The following is a 16,481-nucleotide window of genomic DNA, read 5'->3' as shown; positions in this document are numbered from 1 at the left end:
ACTGTTAGATTCCTAAATCTAGACCAATTACTCAATAGTTGTGCAATTGTTGTGTCCGCTGAACGCATCCATTTATTATGGTTGCTTTCCAACAAGAGACACAAGTCGACACAAACATTATTTTATCTTTGTTCCACATTTAGTGAGTAACAAAGATAGGAACAGAAAAATTGCAATAATTTTTTCATAAATTTTTTGCAACTCATTTGTATTCAATGGCCCATATTCTGAAATCTCTTTTATCGATAAAAGTGGCTTAAATGTAGCTTTTCAACCAATCAAGTGGCTCCCAAGCCTCTTTTGTAAAGACACTTTTATAAATAAAAGAGGATTCAGAATATGGGCCAATATGTATCGTCTCTGTCTCTCTCTCTTTCTCTTGTTTCCTAATCTGTAACAAACTATTAGCTCAACGTGTTTTGAAAATATTAGAATCGATAAAATATGAACATATCTAAATATTATTTCAAGTATACATTATCTATATATTGATTGATATCGACAGGCACGTTGTAGACTGATATTTTCAGTTCAGGAGGTATGTACGTACAACAATAGTATGTCAGATGTCAAGGGAACTTTCGCACTTCCAAGTAGTGCGATTTAATATTATATCAAACGTACATCCATTTTATGTCCAATGTTGAGTAATTTGGCAAAAATAAAGTAGCACTGCAATTTGTGTAACATGCGAATTAAAGAAATAAGTCCGAATTTTTAAATGATGTGTGTGAATGATTTTTCGCTTGCGCAGTACAACTTGGTGAATTTCGAGTATTTTGGTGATTTACATTTTGCTGCATTTTAATTTATATAATGTGCTGTGAGAAATAAATAAATTTTATATTTAGTAATATAACCGCGAAGAAACGAAAAACATCAAACTGTGAAATGCTTCTTGATTCATCCTATTATTGTTATTCTCGCAAAAGTTACACTGCGCCAAACCTTGTCTTTTTTAAGGTTGGGAAATATGATTATTTTATTATGCGCGAAAAGAGAGAACTGTGAACAGAAAGAATTTCTGTGAACTGCTAACAGCATAAGTGACTTTCGATTTTATCGCAACAGACTAATCGTCGGTCGTCACTGATGCGGGCAGCGAATTTTTGTCGGTACGTGATACAAGACATGTTATCTTATGCATAGTTCCACGCTTTGTCATCGCCTATATATTACGACGTACTGTGTAAAGTAGCGTCGTCAGTCGTTGTGTGAACGTACGACATATTGTGTTGTATTTCGTAGAAGAACGATAATTCTTACTTATCTCGATAATGTGATAAGATGAAGTTTTATAAAGTAGTAGTGACAGCTTATTTGTAAAATGATTAAATGTTTTCGAGAGTCATCTTCAATGAAATAACTTCCGTAAGTAAAATATATAATGATTATTTTATTACATATATATGGACTATATATATATAGTCAATATATAATCAAATATATTATCACGTATAAAAAATCTATAATACAGTCGCAGTTATATTTTAAAGTTGTAGTACTAGTCTGTGAATCTATTATATATTTATTTCTTTCACGTAAATTTGTGAAAAATAAGACAAATTCAATAAATTCAATAAAACTTTGACAGTTTTGTATATGCTGTCTCTTTTTGTTGTTTCAATAATAACATTGATCCAAATGGTAAATTTTAAATGTCTTTGTTGCCAAGTATATGTTGTTTAAATATATCAAAATTGCTCCTACTTTCTTATTAACTTAGTTTCTTATCTTGTTGAAGATATTTAAATCAATATTTTAATTATCCAGTTTCTTTTATAACATGGTTCCAGTTCCTCACTATAACTGTGATTTTTTTAAAGAGTGATCTTTTTTTGCATAATATATTAAATTTGTAAAAATAATTCTTATCAGTAATTAAATATTATTAGATGTTACCACAGGCCTGTGATATAATAAATAATGTTTGTCTAGGCAAAATTTATTATGACAACAGTGATATTCCATATCTAAGGAAAAACAGATAAATGGAATGAAATTTTTATATAATAACACAAAAAACTATTGAAATAGATTGAGCATTTCTACATTTTCTTGTGTACAAGGTCATGTATAAGACATTTATACAATATATGTTTGAAGTTGTAGCCAACATAAGTGCACACTTCTAATAATTTATTCAGAAGCTTCATGTACTTTCAATGACACACAGCTATATACACTATTCATAGATTGGATTCATAGATAGAATACTGTGTTGATTACTGAAAAACTTCTTTACAAAAGGCAATATAAAAATGGCTTCTGGACTAAAAATTTTTATCTTATTATTGTATAAGGATTTAATAGTACGCATGAGACACTGGCGTATGATATTATTTTTACAAACATTGGTACCTATTGCATTATTTTCATTATTACAAGCTGTGAGAGATTATAATACTCAATCACCAGTTAGTGTAACAGAAAACACATACTATCCTATACAAACAAAGGATGATTTAATGAGTATTGATAATTCCTTGATCAAATTATATTATTTGCCAAAAAATGACTATACAAATGATATTATGGAATCCACAAGATATTGTCTCGGACTCCTACCTGAAAGTAAGTTTAAAGTATTTTATATTTTTGAGACATAAGTAGAGAATTTCTTAAATTTTGTCTTTCATATATAAATATATCAATATAACTATCATTCTTTTTTTTATACAGATATGCGAGGTTTCTTAAATGAGACTGAAATGATAGATACTTATACATTATCCCAAGCTCAAGATCCACTAATATCTGCTCTGGCAGTTGTTTTTGAACAATATAAACAAGATACTATAAAATACAAAATTAGACATTCTTGGAAGATTCCATCTAATTTACACCAAACTATAATGGGTGAACATTTGGGTGACACAGCTACTGTATATTTTGATATGATCCCATTTGTGCAGGTCCAAATGTGTGTAGATGAAGCTTTTATAAATGAAAAAGCACCAGATTCCATGTCAAATATAAAGGTACTGCAAATATTTTCAACAAAAATACATAAATATATGTGAACAATTTACAGCCACGAAGTATTGGAAAACATATATAAAATCACTTTGGAATTTATGCTTTTTCAGATGTCAATACAAAGAATGCCATATCCACCACATATTAAAATAGACGCTAGTGATACAATATTACGTGATATGATTGCTACATTTGCAGTTATAACTTTTGTAATTCCACTTTGTATTGAAGCCAACTACGCATCCCAGGAAAAGTTTATTGGTGTAACTGTTAGTATATAACTTCTGCTTGTATCTCACATATTTCTGCTTATATCTCATATATTTCTGCTTGTATCTCACATATTTCTGCTTGTATCTCACATATTTTTTAAATACTTGTAATTCTTAACAAATTAAAATGTTACATCTTATTGTTTGTAGGTTTTGATGGCAATGAACGGAGTTAAACTATTCTACAATTTATTAAGCTGGCTAACTACAGGGATATTATTTAGTAATTTATATATAATACCAACGATCATACTGTTTAAGAATAGTTTTAATAAAATAGATGTCCTAGCCTATTTGCACTATGGAAACGTATTTATATTTTGGCTTCTATTTACTGCAAATATTGCTCACCTTATATCTTTTGGTATGCACATTGCAGCATATTTTTCAAAACGTAAGTAATGTCTTATAAAATAAGTAAATTTATGTTAATATCATGCAAAAAATTCACTATGATAAAACGATAATATCTTTGATATTTTATTATATACTTAATATCTTTCTTTATACAGCACGTTTTGTGACAACTATCTTATCGATTACCTATATAGCGGCATTTGCACTTCACAGTAATTTGTGGAGAGCAGAAATTTTTGGAGTTATACCATATTTTGGTATAATATTCCCAAATATTCTGTTCTATAGATTGTTCGAGGAATCAAATATATATGAGAGTAAACGTATGTAATTACTTACCAGCTCTTTTATATTAATTTTATCTTATTAGACAGATTTTGAGAAATTGTACCATCATAAAGTGTTTTTGTCTCTTTTAGAAATTGGCATTCAGTGGGAGAACTTTTTTGTTCCCGGAAATATGGCCTATGGTACTGTAGGAAGTATAGGTTTTATATTACTCTTTTCAATTTTGGGTATTCTGATACATTTTACACTCGCGGTTTATATAAATGCTGTACTCCCGGGTAAATACGGAGTCCGGAAAGAACCATTATATTTTTTGAAGGTAAATTTCCATACAAAAGTATTCTTAATAGAATAGAAGTAAATATAATGTGTATATAGAATATGTTATATAATTCTTCATATAATATTATTACTTTATAGAGTATGAGAAAGAATAAAATATCTCTCGATGAGGTAGCTAGCGAATTGGATTATGATAAAATAACCAACGAAAATTTTGAGCCAGTATCAAGTGGCACGCTTACACCTGGAATACAAATACGTAATCTTAAAAAGACTTACACAACATGCTGGCTACGAAAATCTGTAAGTTTACGTACCATAGATAGATATTACATTTTTTGCAATTCGTAATTAATGTTAAGTTATTTGATTTTAGCAAGTCCACGCGTTAAAAGGGATTTCTGTTGACTTTTATAGAGGAGAAATTACTGCCCTGCTGGGACACAATGGGGCGGGCAAAACTACGCTTATGTCTATATTAACAGGTATTGTGTCACAAAATAGTATACTAAGGAAACATTATTTTTGTTGGGACTGTATATTAGACTTATTTGACAGGTGTGACCAGCCAAACAGAAGGAAACGTATTTATAAACGGCAAAAATATAGTAGAACATTTAGAGACTATTAGAAACAATTTAGGACTATGCCCCCAGGAAAACATGGTTTTCCCAGATTTAAATGTATTTGAGCAAATAGAATTTATCGGCATGGTAAGAGAATAATAAGATTAATATCTGTGAAATAAAGTATGTGAGACATGTGTGTTGACTATGTATGACTTGAACATAATGACAGTTAAAAGCTGAGAACAAGACCAGGCAGCAAATCAAGAAGGATGTAGATATTTTGCTTGCTAAACTGAAGCTTTCTGAAAAGAGGGATTTTCTCCCTAGCAAACTTTCCGGTGGTCAACAGAGAAGATTATGTCTTGGGATGGCACTCATTGGCGACGCTAGCGTAAGTTCTGATCTAGATATATGTATATGCATAACGAGTGTGTTGTATTACATTAATCCTTTAAAATACTTTGTTTAGATCATCATTTTGGATGAACCAACATCAGGAATGGATCCTGAAACCAGAAGAGATACATGGGATATAATATTGGTAAGTAAGTTTATAAACTAAAATACTTCAACAACAATTCAACTGTTATAATATCTTATATTTTTTTTACTTTCTTTTGCCAGAAATTTAGAGGAGAAAAAACAATATTGATTAGCACGCATAATATGGAAGAGGCTGACATACTTGGCGATAGAATTGCGATAGTGCATTCAGGTCGCCTTAAGAGTTATGGCACAGCGATGTTTCTGAAAAAACAGTACGGTAAGGCACATATTTTACACTTATTAAAATTTAGCGATCTATAATTCGGACCGCTGCTCTTTGTATTACAACTTCATTCTATGTGTTAGGTCATGGGCATGTGGAAATTACTTTATCGGTCAAGTCCTGGTGTGAACCAGAAAAAATCATGAATAAATTTGACTCGAGAACGCAACAACTCAGTATTGACAGCGAGAAGATTGTTTTGAATGTACCATATAATGATTCTTTACCACAATCGCTAGATAGCGTAGAAAGTGAAAAAAATAAATTGGGAATTACTGGGATAAGTGTATCATTGATTACTCTGGAACAAGTATTTCTAAAGTACGCTTTAATAAAAAAAAATATATAATAATATTTATATTTACAAGCTATTTATCGCATCTACTTCTACTATTACTTGTTGTAGGATCGCAAAAGAAGATAATGGAAAGCATCTTAATGAGTTATTTACAGCGCCATTAGATAAAATTAAAGGCAATGAGCTATACATACAATCAATATTAGCGTTACTTTCCAAAAAATTCACATATACGAAGAAAAATTTAAGCAACTTATTGATGATCGTATGTATTTTTCTGTCTTAATACTTTACAATAATGCCACAAAGATAGTTTATGTATTACGTTATTAATATTTGCCTCTGAAATTAAGAAGTTGCTTTTATTATTAATATTCTGCCGTTGATATTTTCAGCTGATCCTTCCTATCTTGTCGGTATTTTTAATAGCTTTAAGTCACAATTTACCGGATGATCGCACGGACGTTGTTCCGTTGAAACTTGACATGTACAGGTATCCTAGAGCTATATATTCTTTTGAGAATGAAACATTCGATCAGATATATAGAAACACTGTTGAAGATTTTGGCGGATCTGTAGACGTAGTTTCGGACACATCTGTTACAAATGGTAAGTGCTGATAGTAATATAAATAGCACTATCAAAAAGTATTTTTTTACTTATTGAAAGTGAAGTGTACTTAGTCATTTACAGTAGAATGTATTTAGTTATCTTAATTTTTTCTTTTTTCAGCACTTCTAAATTTCTCTTTGAATAACATCGCTCAGTATCGTAACAACTTTATCGTGTCTGCCGAATTTAATACCAGTGGAGATGACATGTTGGTAAACGGTTTTTATTCTGGAACAGCACTCCACAGTGTGCCGTTGACAGTGAATCTCTTGAGTAATTCGTTGCTCAAGACTTTCGTTGGCGATAAACACTCGATTCATGTGTCTAGGCAACAATTACCGAACACACTATCCTCGTCTAGCATTGAAATGCCAGAAGCAGAATCATTTTCGCGCACTTTGATATTTTGCGCATTCTTCTTTCCTACCGTGGCGCTTTTCGTAGGGCATCCTTTACAGGAAAAGTCGACGAAAGTTAAGCAACTTCAACGCATGACGGGCGTTACGTCTGTATCATATTGGGGAACAATGTTCATTTTCGATCTTTTGATACTTACGGTGTGCGTGTTGCTAATTACTTTAACATTTTACATCATGGACGTTATTCTCGATGTCCGTTTATACTATAGAATAGAAATAAGTAAGTCTATATACCAATCTATATCAGTTAAAACTAATATTTTATGTTATTCTTTTTACGCTCATTCTCACTTGTGTTTCTTTTTCAGTGTCCACGATATTGCTTCTAGAATTGTTTGGTATTAATGCTTTGCTTATAGCATATATATTTAGTTTTCTAAATAAATCAAGGAGCACGGTAATAACCATTTTGGGTCTTGCACCTCTTGGTTTTGGTAAGTTTACATGTTTCTGAATATGTTATTAAAAGTATGTTAAATAAAAGAAAGATAGTCTGAACAATTTTTATTTCAGTTATAATACAATATCTTCTACACGAATTAGTGCATAACTTTGACCAGCTTAAAGTATTACATATTATACTGAAAAGAATTTTCCGACTAATTCCTTACGTAAGCTTCTACCATGGGCAACTGGCCTTTTTCAACATAGCTGCACAAAATGCAAGATGTCGTCGCCTGCCAAATAAACTTTACAAAATGACTTGTTTTGTCCGAGATCGTTGCTGTGGTAAGATTTTGCGATGCCTATATATAAGATTTATTTTTAAACTATGCTGGTAATGAGATGAAGGCGATAATTTACTTTCTCGTCATTCTTATTGCAGGCTTGAATTGTGCGGATGGAACTTGCAAAAATCAAATGCCTTATTTTAAGAACTTTGAAGACGACATGAATTTTGAAGAGTCCATACTATATCTTGCTTTAACACCAATTTTGTATTTTACTATATTGCTATTTTTAGAGGAGAAACTGTTCCCGTTGTTAATCGCGAAGGCTACCAAATCGCAATTGAGGAATGCATGCGACACGATGGATGATCAAGTGAAGAAAGAGAAACATGTGGTAGCGTTAGAAATCAATAAAATCAACAGCAGTAGTAAGATTAATTTTGAGTATTTTCAATATAATAATGCTCCAGTACGAAAGATTTAAATATACTTTTATGTACAGACACCAGCACCGAACTAGAAGACGCAAAAGCAGCTATTGCCACTAGTGGAAATAGTGAAACTTTGCGAAGTCCATTTAATGAGGGTAATAGTCTCTTTTTGGTGTACGAATTAAGCAAATACTACGGAAAGTTAATGGCTGTAAAGGAAGTTAGTTTTCGAGTGAAGCCACGAGAATGTTTCGGACTGCTTGGCGTGAACGGTGCCGGGAAAAGTACGACTTTTAGAATGTTAACTGGAGAAGAGATGCCTAACAGCGGCATAATGTACTTAAAAAATGCGGACTTCCACACAAACAGAAAACAGGTAACGACGAGTGTCGTGTTCTAATGTTGTTTCTAATATTAAAGAAATTTCTATTCACAGTATATGTCTGAGATGGGTTATTGTCCGCAAACCGACGCTTTAATTCCTTCCTTGAACACTTTCGATCATCTAAGACTGTTTGCTCGTCTTCGCGGTATACCAAAGTCAAACGTGGAATTGGAAGTTAACAAATGGATCAACAGGCTAAGTGAGTCTACCATCATGTTAATAGACAATGGATAAAATGGACGATGTAGAGTTTTAAAAGAGGGCGGAATTCTGTATAATGCAGTACATACAATGCAACAACACACCTCTACGTATTTTCTTTTAGATTTGACTGCTTGCATGTCGCAACCAAGCGATACTTATAGCGGCGGTAATAAGAGACGCTTAAATATCGCGATGGCTCTTATCGGTAATCCTACTCTCGTGCTTCTGGACGAACCCACAACCGGCGTCGATCCTGCGGCCAGAAGATCGCTGTGGAATACTTTGCAGTCTTGTCAGGCAGCCGGACAAGCCATTATACTTACGTCTCACAGGTGAATCCAATACAATTATTCTAGTATTTCGAGTATTCGCTTTGGAATCTTGATGATATTCGTAGGAGCAAATATTAACACATTGTTCGACAGTATGGAGGAATGCGAGGCACTTTGCAATCGACTAGTTATCATGGTGAAGGGACAATTGGTTTGCATTGGCGCGTGTCAGGAACTGAAACAACGATTTGGAGCAGGATACAATATTCATATAAAACTGAATCCGGGCCGTTCAGATGAGGAAGCCGAAAGTATTAAGAATATTATTGAGTCTACTTTAACGTGCGATATCACAGATGAAAATTTGGTAATAACATATTTATATTTTTTGTATTGTGTTTCAAGATTTTCTTTTTTTTCATTTGCATTAATTTTTATTTGTCTTTTTTGCAGAGTTTACTCGCCTATCACGTAACCGATTGCGACACAACGTGGGAAAAAATGTACAGTACAATGAATGATGTGAAGCAAAGTTACAATTGTATCGAGGATTATGCAGTTTTGTCGGCGACCTTAGAACAGCTATTTATACAATTTGCGAGAGGAGTTGAACAGCTGCAGCCTACAGAATCGTCAAATCAAGTTGCTAGTCATGAAGAAACAGTATAAAAGTCAAGTTTGATTTGCTCTATAAGTATTCCAATATACAGGGTGTCCCACAACTGGTAGAACACTCTTAGGAGTAAAACGGATGTTCTAGCAGTTGTAGGACCCTCTGTATATACCCAAACAACATCAAGTCGACTGAAAGCCGACTCGACTATAGTCGATCATTTGTCAACTTAGAGAATTCGACTTTATGTCGATTATAAAAAGTCGACTTAAAGTTGATTAAAAAAAAATCGACTTTCAGTTGGCAAACAGTCATTCATGCTGTGTGGGTACTCACCGAAGATACAATACGGATTATAAAAAAATAAAACATGCCTACTAATTGTCCAAATTAATAGATTAGTGCGTATCACAATTAACGCTATATTCATAAAGTAACTTTTAGTTTTTAAATTATTTCACGATAATTATTTCATATGTTTTACTTCATAGAAATAGATATTTTAACGTAATATTTTTTTATAAAAATACTTTTTTCTCTATGCGTGGCATGAAAGTATTAATTTAAATTATTTATATGTACAGTAATTATTTATATTCAGAATATAATTACTTATACACAGAATATATGTATATTATAATACACTTTTTATTCAAAAAAATATATGTATATATAAAAACATTGTAGTTGATATAATCATGTCTATGTAAAGTGCGTGTTCTCAGTTACATAAATCATGTCGCGTACACTTGATAGATACTTCGTAATTATCCTACAAGTCGACGTTACAACATCTCTAAAAAGTCGAGCAGCATTGCACCGGTATACAAAATTGAAAGGAAAGACAAAGAAGATTAGAGAGCAGGCATTCCATAAATAAAATACACTCGCGTATTTTCTATATAAATAAGGAGACTTGCATAAATGACATACTGTTATGTACATAAGCCCGTCCGCAAGTAAGATTATCGTAGTGAAACGGCATTTGCGTGTGTTCAACACGATGATTTTCACGCGAATTCACTGTCTAGTATCGGTATCCTCCGCCACCCGAACTTGCTTGATACGAGCTCGGTCCCTGATAAGCACCACCTCGACCGCCTCCTTTAAGATTACAAACGAAATAGATAGTAAACGTATTAAAAATAAATGAAAAGCTTTGATCTCAAATGTGATAACAACAATAGTCTATAATTGATTACATTCAAAGTCCATAGATTACCTCCACTAGGATAGCCACCTCCTTCCTGCGAATATCCTCCGTCTTGATTTTCGCCTCTGGCTTCGGCGGCGAGCGCGAGCTCAACGCCTCGTTGGATTTCCGGCGGAATCGGGGGCGGTGTCGGCAAGTGGGCACCTTGAGGATGAAAACCATACTCGTCTGCCGTGTACGTGATTGAGTATTGCACACCATCGGCTCCGGTGTAAGAGAAGGATCCGCTCACCGACTCGGACTCACCTGTAATCAACGCGCACCGGTTTATTTTGATGCAACGTATTGTCGGATCGACATGTTGCGACATGACACTCCATGGTTCTTCTATTTAGCAGCTATTTACTTTCTTAATATTCAGGATTTACGAAAGTGCAAGAATCAATATGTCAAAGACCAGTGAATTAATTGGGAAATGGAGATTGGGAAGTGAGCAATTTCTCACCTTGCTGATGACCCGTTTCTTGAACAGAGATGCCGTTTCCAGTTTCATAGCTGAATTGATAGTTTCCGTCGCCAGCGTTCTCGTTACTGTAAGAGACGATTGGTATGTCTTGACCGGGTCCGCCTCGTGAACCTGAGATGAAAAACAATAAGAGTGACATAAAAGTAAACTTCATTCGAGATGAAACAATTTTTATTTTATTTTAAGCACAATTTTGAAAGACGAGGTACGTATAAAAGAAGATTTCATTCAATTCATCGATCATATAGTAATTGGAACAGAAATTTGAATATCATAGAAATAAAATGGAAATATATAATCGCGCGTAATATATATATCATAGAATAGAAATTTAATTTTTAGAATAAGAGCTGTATGGGGTGTATGTGAAATTATATATATATGCGTAAACTCTGTTTCTTTTTTCAATTTCGTTCTGACTTACCGCCCGGATAAACGCCGCTGCCGCCACCACCTCCAGGACCGAATCCACCATGACCACCAGGTCCGCTAGGTACACCATAGGTGCCAGGTCCACCAGGTCCACTAGGTACACCATAGGTGGTACCAGGCCCACCGGGCCCACCACCTGGACTACCGTGTCTACCAGGGCCACCGCGTCCTAGAGGAGGAATCAATCCTGTTCCACCTGCACTTCCGGCGCTACCGGGCGGAAGATAAGTGCTGTCCAGCCGTGCAGCGTAGCACGTACCGACGATGGTCAGCAGCGCGATGATGAGCTGCTGAAATCATTGAAAAATATATAAACTTTTGAGTTAAAAAAAATCGCAAAGTACCGATGTGGGTTAAACAGAGTTGGTTTAAGTAAGACGCTTTACATCCGTTTCACGGCACAAGAAATAAAGAGACACGAAATGAGATAATTGCTCGAGAGCGTCTGTTAAACATCTCCAGATTAGGCAACTGAGCGATGTAATTATAATAAAGTTCCATTTTTCTCAGACTCCGTTTCACAAAGTTTCACACGAAGCAGAAATCCCACGGTAATCGTTGAAGAATCGTCCACGCGAGACAACTCTCGAGCGCACCATTCTGCACGATACGTCGCTCGTGTACTCCCGATTCGCGGTCGCTTCGGGGCGGAAAATTCGATTTGTGACCGGAAGTACGAGTGGGAAAGCTGCAGGTTATACGACTCGTACCCGTCTCATCTCGCTGGCTTTGCCCGTACGCTCGTTGATCAAATTCCAGCGGTATTACTCGTCGCACTGCAGCGGGACACCCAAGTGTGTATCGCCAAACCGACAACGATAATTGGTCTGTGAGGATCCAGGTCGTATCCAGCATGCTTATATACCGATCCCGCAGAGGATCGTCTTCCTCCCACCCACCGATGAGAAACCGCGCGCGCGGATGGCATCGCGGCTACAGATCACCCGGTGCGTTCTTCGAAGATTTGCCATCTCTTCGCTGCGAAAGGAGCCGTGGTGAGAGACAGAAAGAGAGAGAGAGAGAAAGATAGGTAGATAGAAGAGAAATAGAAAAAGAGGTACCGATGCCGGATGAAAAAGTACACAGTGCCGAGGGGCGAAGAAGGCCTCTCCGTTAAGATGAACCTCGTCGAGTAACGTGGGATGAAGAGTGGTTGCGCAACGTCAAGTGATACAGATCGGCAAATATCTTCGGACGAACCTGAAGGTCGGCCCCAACGGGGTCAGTTTGAAAGTGAAGTGATAGGGTCGAGAGAGGTGTAAAAGTGAGATAAGATATAAACCTTATTGTCATCTAGGATACAATATTTCATCCTCAGCCGTTTCCATAACCGATATTCTATGAAAAAAATTTATCTATTTGCAAATCTAGGTACACGAAAACAGCGAGACTCACATAGTCTGACTATTGAGACTTCTACGTTTTGGAAATTGTTATATTCGATACCTCGATGCGCGCCTCAATGAGTAGAGACAGGGAAGCGGTGAGAAAGCACGGAAAAGCAGTAGAGTTGATGAGGTGCCGATGGCATGCACCTCGACGCGCGTTCTCCCTTGTAATTATATCGGCTCTTTCGACGGGAATTATACCCGTTCGCTCTGGGGTCGCCGCAGCATCATCATCACCATCGCCGCCGTCGTCGTTGTCGTCCGTGGCGGCGGCGGCTTATGGAGAGCAATGCGCGCTCCGCAATCGAGCGGGTTCGTTGTGCAATCGGTACGTTGAGCATCTCCGGAGCGCGTCGGAGTTAGTACGCGCATGCATGCCGATGATCGTGTGCGTGCATTAGGTCGGGGACCGGGTGTACCTGGGATGATTTCCCGCGCGGTCCTAAACGCGCCGCCGTTGACGCACTCCACAGTCTGCAAAGACCAAGGGTTTACCATCTCCGCTCGGTTACGGCGAGAATTAACAGCGAGCTATTACCTTGTCAAGAGCTTATGCGCATTTTTACTCGAGCGGTCTGAATATTCGGATAATTATACGATCGGGGCTCGGGAAAGGCGTCGAGCTAAGAATTAGATCCGGTTACTCGCACAGATTCGACGATTACGTAAGGCGAGCTCTAAGAGACTAATCAGAGGAATCATAGGTTTGGCGTTCGTCGCGAGGAGCACAAAAGTCACATCCATGATCCTCGACGGGAGAGTGTTACACATCCATGCAGCTGCAATTGCGCATAATATAGCGTCATAAATAGCTCCACAAGAAATCTACGCGTAAATGCGCGTAGGATCTGCAGTGCGCTTAAGATCGCCAGGTATTCCCGATCGGCACGTAACTCACTGGTTAACGATCCACCTTTGGGTCACCATGCTCGCGCTTCGCCGTAGACGCCTCGACGTGATGATCGCACATCCCAATAAGCAACACGCTCACTTCGACAGAGAGAAAGACCTGGTGTACACACATCGCGATCGAATCTTCAGGTCCATATTTAGAGATCGTAAGCGATGTTAGAGGATGTTACATCGTGCGACTTTCGGCGGATTCGGCGCACAAGTATATAGATAGAGTCGGGATTCGCCTGAAAAAATTTGTATAGTTAACAATTGGCTCGAGATACGAAAGAGAGTCTCAATATTTTCAGAAGCTATTCGCAACGTCACGACTGCGAACAGTTTAAAAAGCTTCAAGACGGAAGTCCCGAAACGCGCCCGTCCCTACGTATAGTGTCTTGATTCCCGACGTTAAATAGATGTACCCGGCACGAGTGTCAGGTTGGATGCAGGGGTGCGGCTACGGTAAAAAAAATCATGCCGATCGTGAGCTACGAGTTCGATAATAAGATACGGCACCCGTATCGGGACATCGCATCCCACTCCGCCGACGCTTTCTAAGAGAATCGAGTCACCGATATTCATCCAGAAGACCCAGCCCTTTTAGCACGCTATCCGTGCATTCATCTACGGCTCGACGGCTCGTGTTATGCCAGAGGTAAGGTTCACTGGCGCGAGAACTCTTCGAACTAGTTCGGATTTGAGGAGCCGAGGAGGTGTATCGAATTCCATGAGCGTCCTGCAATAATTGGAAGGTAGGCGAGCAACTAGCCGCCGTCCTTCGCGATTAATCGCCGGTCGCTTCTAGTCTGACGATTTCAGCGTCAGATCTTATCGATCGCGGTGAGGATGGTGCCGTCCTTCGAAGGCGTGCACGTTCCCAGATTAACTTGCGACCATTCCATTGAGCCAGCACAAAACGCTAAGGGACGCCTTAAAGACATTCGAAAGACGTCTAGAAGAAATAGAATAATCTTTTGGATATCTTTAAGACATCTTTTAGTAATTTGTCTGGAAAGAAATAATTTGAGAAAAAAGAGAAACATGTTGCAGAACACTCGGCAGAAGCTATCTCGTATTTTTGTTGCTCGCGAACCTAGAAAGAAAATATGTTACAGCCTTGATTCTCGTTTCGCTAGCAGCCTGTGCAGATTAGCCATAATCGCCGCCGCCTGACGGCGCGCGAACTCGATCGGTCTTCGACAGCGTATCGCGGAAGTATGTCGAGGGTCATTATTGAAGAGCGATATATAATAAAGAGATTGTGCAGAAGCAGGAGTGTGTGCTCTCCCTCCGCTCTCCTTCTTACGACCTCGTGCACGCGATCGCACTATTTCGAAAGAATAGCCTGCGTCGGAGGTCGATGGAGGGAAAAAAAGCTGCGGTCTCTCGGCAGCTCTTACGTGTCGCGGTCTTGACGCAACTCGACGACGCAGCAAAAAATGGAAGAAAGGAAGAAGAGCGAATCAGAGATTTCTACGCCTCGCGCGGGGTTCAGGGGAGCAGGCAGACTCGCGAGAGAAGCGATCGCGATCATTTTTGTCTTGTAGGTTGCGCTCTGTAAGTTCGGCAGCGTAGCGAAGTCGATCTTGCTCGTCGATGGAAGGATCGAGTGCTTGTGTTCCTGGAAAAATGATAGTACTGTTATCAATCGTTACTCACTCGTTTGATGCGTGGTTATTCTATCAATTTCATATACATCAATATTGTATATCAAATCTTTATTCTACCAATTTTACATATCAATTAATAGGCGCTAAATATTTGCGCATGCAACATTCATTGTGATACAATCGGATTATTTTATGAGCAGAAACACGAATTTAATCCAATTTCCTAGTGCCATCGAGCGAGAAAACTACAATATATGCTCGCTAATAACTTGGGACGTGTCTGATTACACGGCGGGAATCGATTTCTTCACGTGTACGAAACGCTAAACTTAATTACGCGCCAATTTGCGCGCTCGCTTCGATCGCGTTGTGAATAAGCGGAAAACACACAGGACCACCGCATTACGTCATCGTGACTGAACGACTCGACGTACTGTTTTCTAACTTAGCCTAGGCGTGCATAATTGGGATATCTCGTCAATTTCCGTTAACTTACGCTGGAACTGCATTCCGCCGTCATTAATGGATATTGTCTGCGTCTGTTACTTCATTTTCATATCTTTCCTCCGCTCGGACCGCTGTAAAATGGAACGGCATTATTTTATTGCCGGCTAGTATCTTCCCACGATCATCTCTGTCGATATGTACTTTCTATGGGTAACATGATGGATGTTTCTTACAGGAATCATTGGTACAGGATGTTTCAAGCTCGTTGAATACTGCTTTGACTCTTCATCCGTGACGTTCTGTTCTATAACATACAAAAAAAACACGCTGTAGACTTCAAGTGATTTAGAATATTTTTTGGTAGATTTTTATATGCATCTTTTAAAGAAAAAAAAATATTTTATTAAATATATGTAAAATATAATTAAAATATATCTTGGAAAAAGAAACACATACCAGATCACAGTAATATTACATCAATGTTATAATTTTCCATTTAACAATGGAACTGTTACATATATATGCCAGATTACACTTATCGGAAGTTATAACATTAATGTAACGTTACTGTCAGTTAGTGTTTACTGGGGGATACATAAACATGTATATA

General features: G+C 37.3%; 2 protein-coding genes across 4 annotated transcripts; one reads left to right on the top strand and one right to left on the bottom strand.

The window, feature by feature from the left end:
* The first annotated feature begins 548 nt into the window (after nucleotides 1-548).
* LOC116846333 (retinal-specific phospholipid-transporting ATPase ABCA4-like) lies at nucleotides 549-9,979 on the top strand. 2 transcript variants are annotated; one of them, XM_032820025.1, is made up of 25 exons: nucleotides 549-1,371; nucleotides 1,939-2,574; nucleotides 2,683-2,981; nucleotides 3,090-3,248; nucleotides 3,402-3,645; nucleotides 3,764-3,931; nucleotides 4,028-4,215; nucleotides 4,317-4,481; nucleotides 4,555-4,663; nucleotides 4,737-4,891; nucleotides 4,977-5,138; nucleotides 5,217-5,288; nucleotides 5,372-5,510; nucleotides 5,600-5,837; nucleotides 5,923-6,079; nucleotides 6,210-6,423; nucleotides 6,547-7,065; nucleotides 7,154-7,279; nucleotides 7,359-7,574; nucleotides 7,672-7,944; nucleotides 8,019-8,323; nucleotides 8,384-8,531; nucleotides 8,658-8,868; nucleotides 8,962-9,175; nucleotides 9,262-9,477. In XM_032820025.1, exons 2-25 carry the CDS (start codon nucleotides 2,262-2,264, stop codon nucleotides 9,475-9,477), a joined length of 5,010 nt encoding a protein of 1,669 aa, XP_032675916.1. In that variant the 5' UTR covers nucleotides 549-1,371; nucleotides 1,939-2,261. The 2 variants fall into 2 exon arrangements, with proteins under 2 accessions (XP_032675916.1, XP_032675917.1); XM_032820026.1 differs by lacking the exon at nucleotides 549-1,371 and having other exon boundaries at nucleotides 2,262-2,574; nucleotides 9,262-9,979.
* A 72-nt stretch (nucleotides 9,980-10,051) lies between these two features.
* Nucleotides 10,052-12,794, bottom strand: LOC116846337 (pupal cuticle protein 20-like). 2 transcript variants are annotated; one of them, XM_032820041.1, is made up of 6 exons: nucleotides 12,594-12,794; nucleotides 12,243-12,510; nucleotides 11,525-11,822; nucleotides 11,080-11,211; nucleotides 10,644-10,880; nucleotides 10,052-10,525 (listed from the first exon to the last, which is right to left on the bottom strand). In XM_032820041.1, the coding sequence occupies exons 2-6, from the start codon at nucleotides 12,249-12,251 to the stop codon at nucleotides 10,449-10,451; spliced, it is 753 nt and encodes a 250-aa protein (XP_032675932.1). In that variant the 5' UTR covers nucleotides 12,252-12,510; nucleotides 12,594-12,794; the 3' UTR covers nucleotides 10,052-10,448. The 2 variants fall into 2 exon arrangements, with proteins under 2 accessions (XP_032675932.1, XP_032675933.1); XM_032820042.1 differs by having other exon boundaries at nucleotides 11,525-11,819; nucleotides 12,594-12,788.
* Between the last annotated feature and the right edge of the window lie 3,687 nt (nucleotides 12,795-16,481).

Source organism: Odontomachus brunneus, unplaced genomic scaffold (genome assembly GCF_010583005.1).
Source record: "Odontomachus brunneus isolate Ranch 3 - 2012 unplaced genomic scaffold, Obru_v1 Obru_scaffold_063, whole genome shotgun sequence".
Taxonomy (NCBI): Eukaryota; Metazoa; Arthropoda; class Insecta; order Hymenoptera; family Formicidae; genus Odontomachus; species Odontomachus brunneus.
This window is presented reverse-complemented; position numbering and strand designations above follow the sequence as displayed.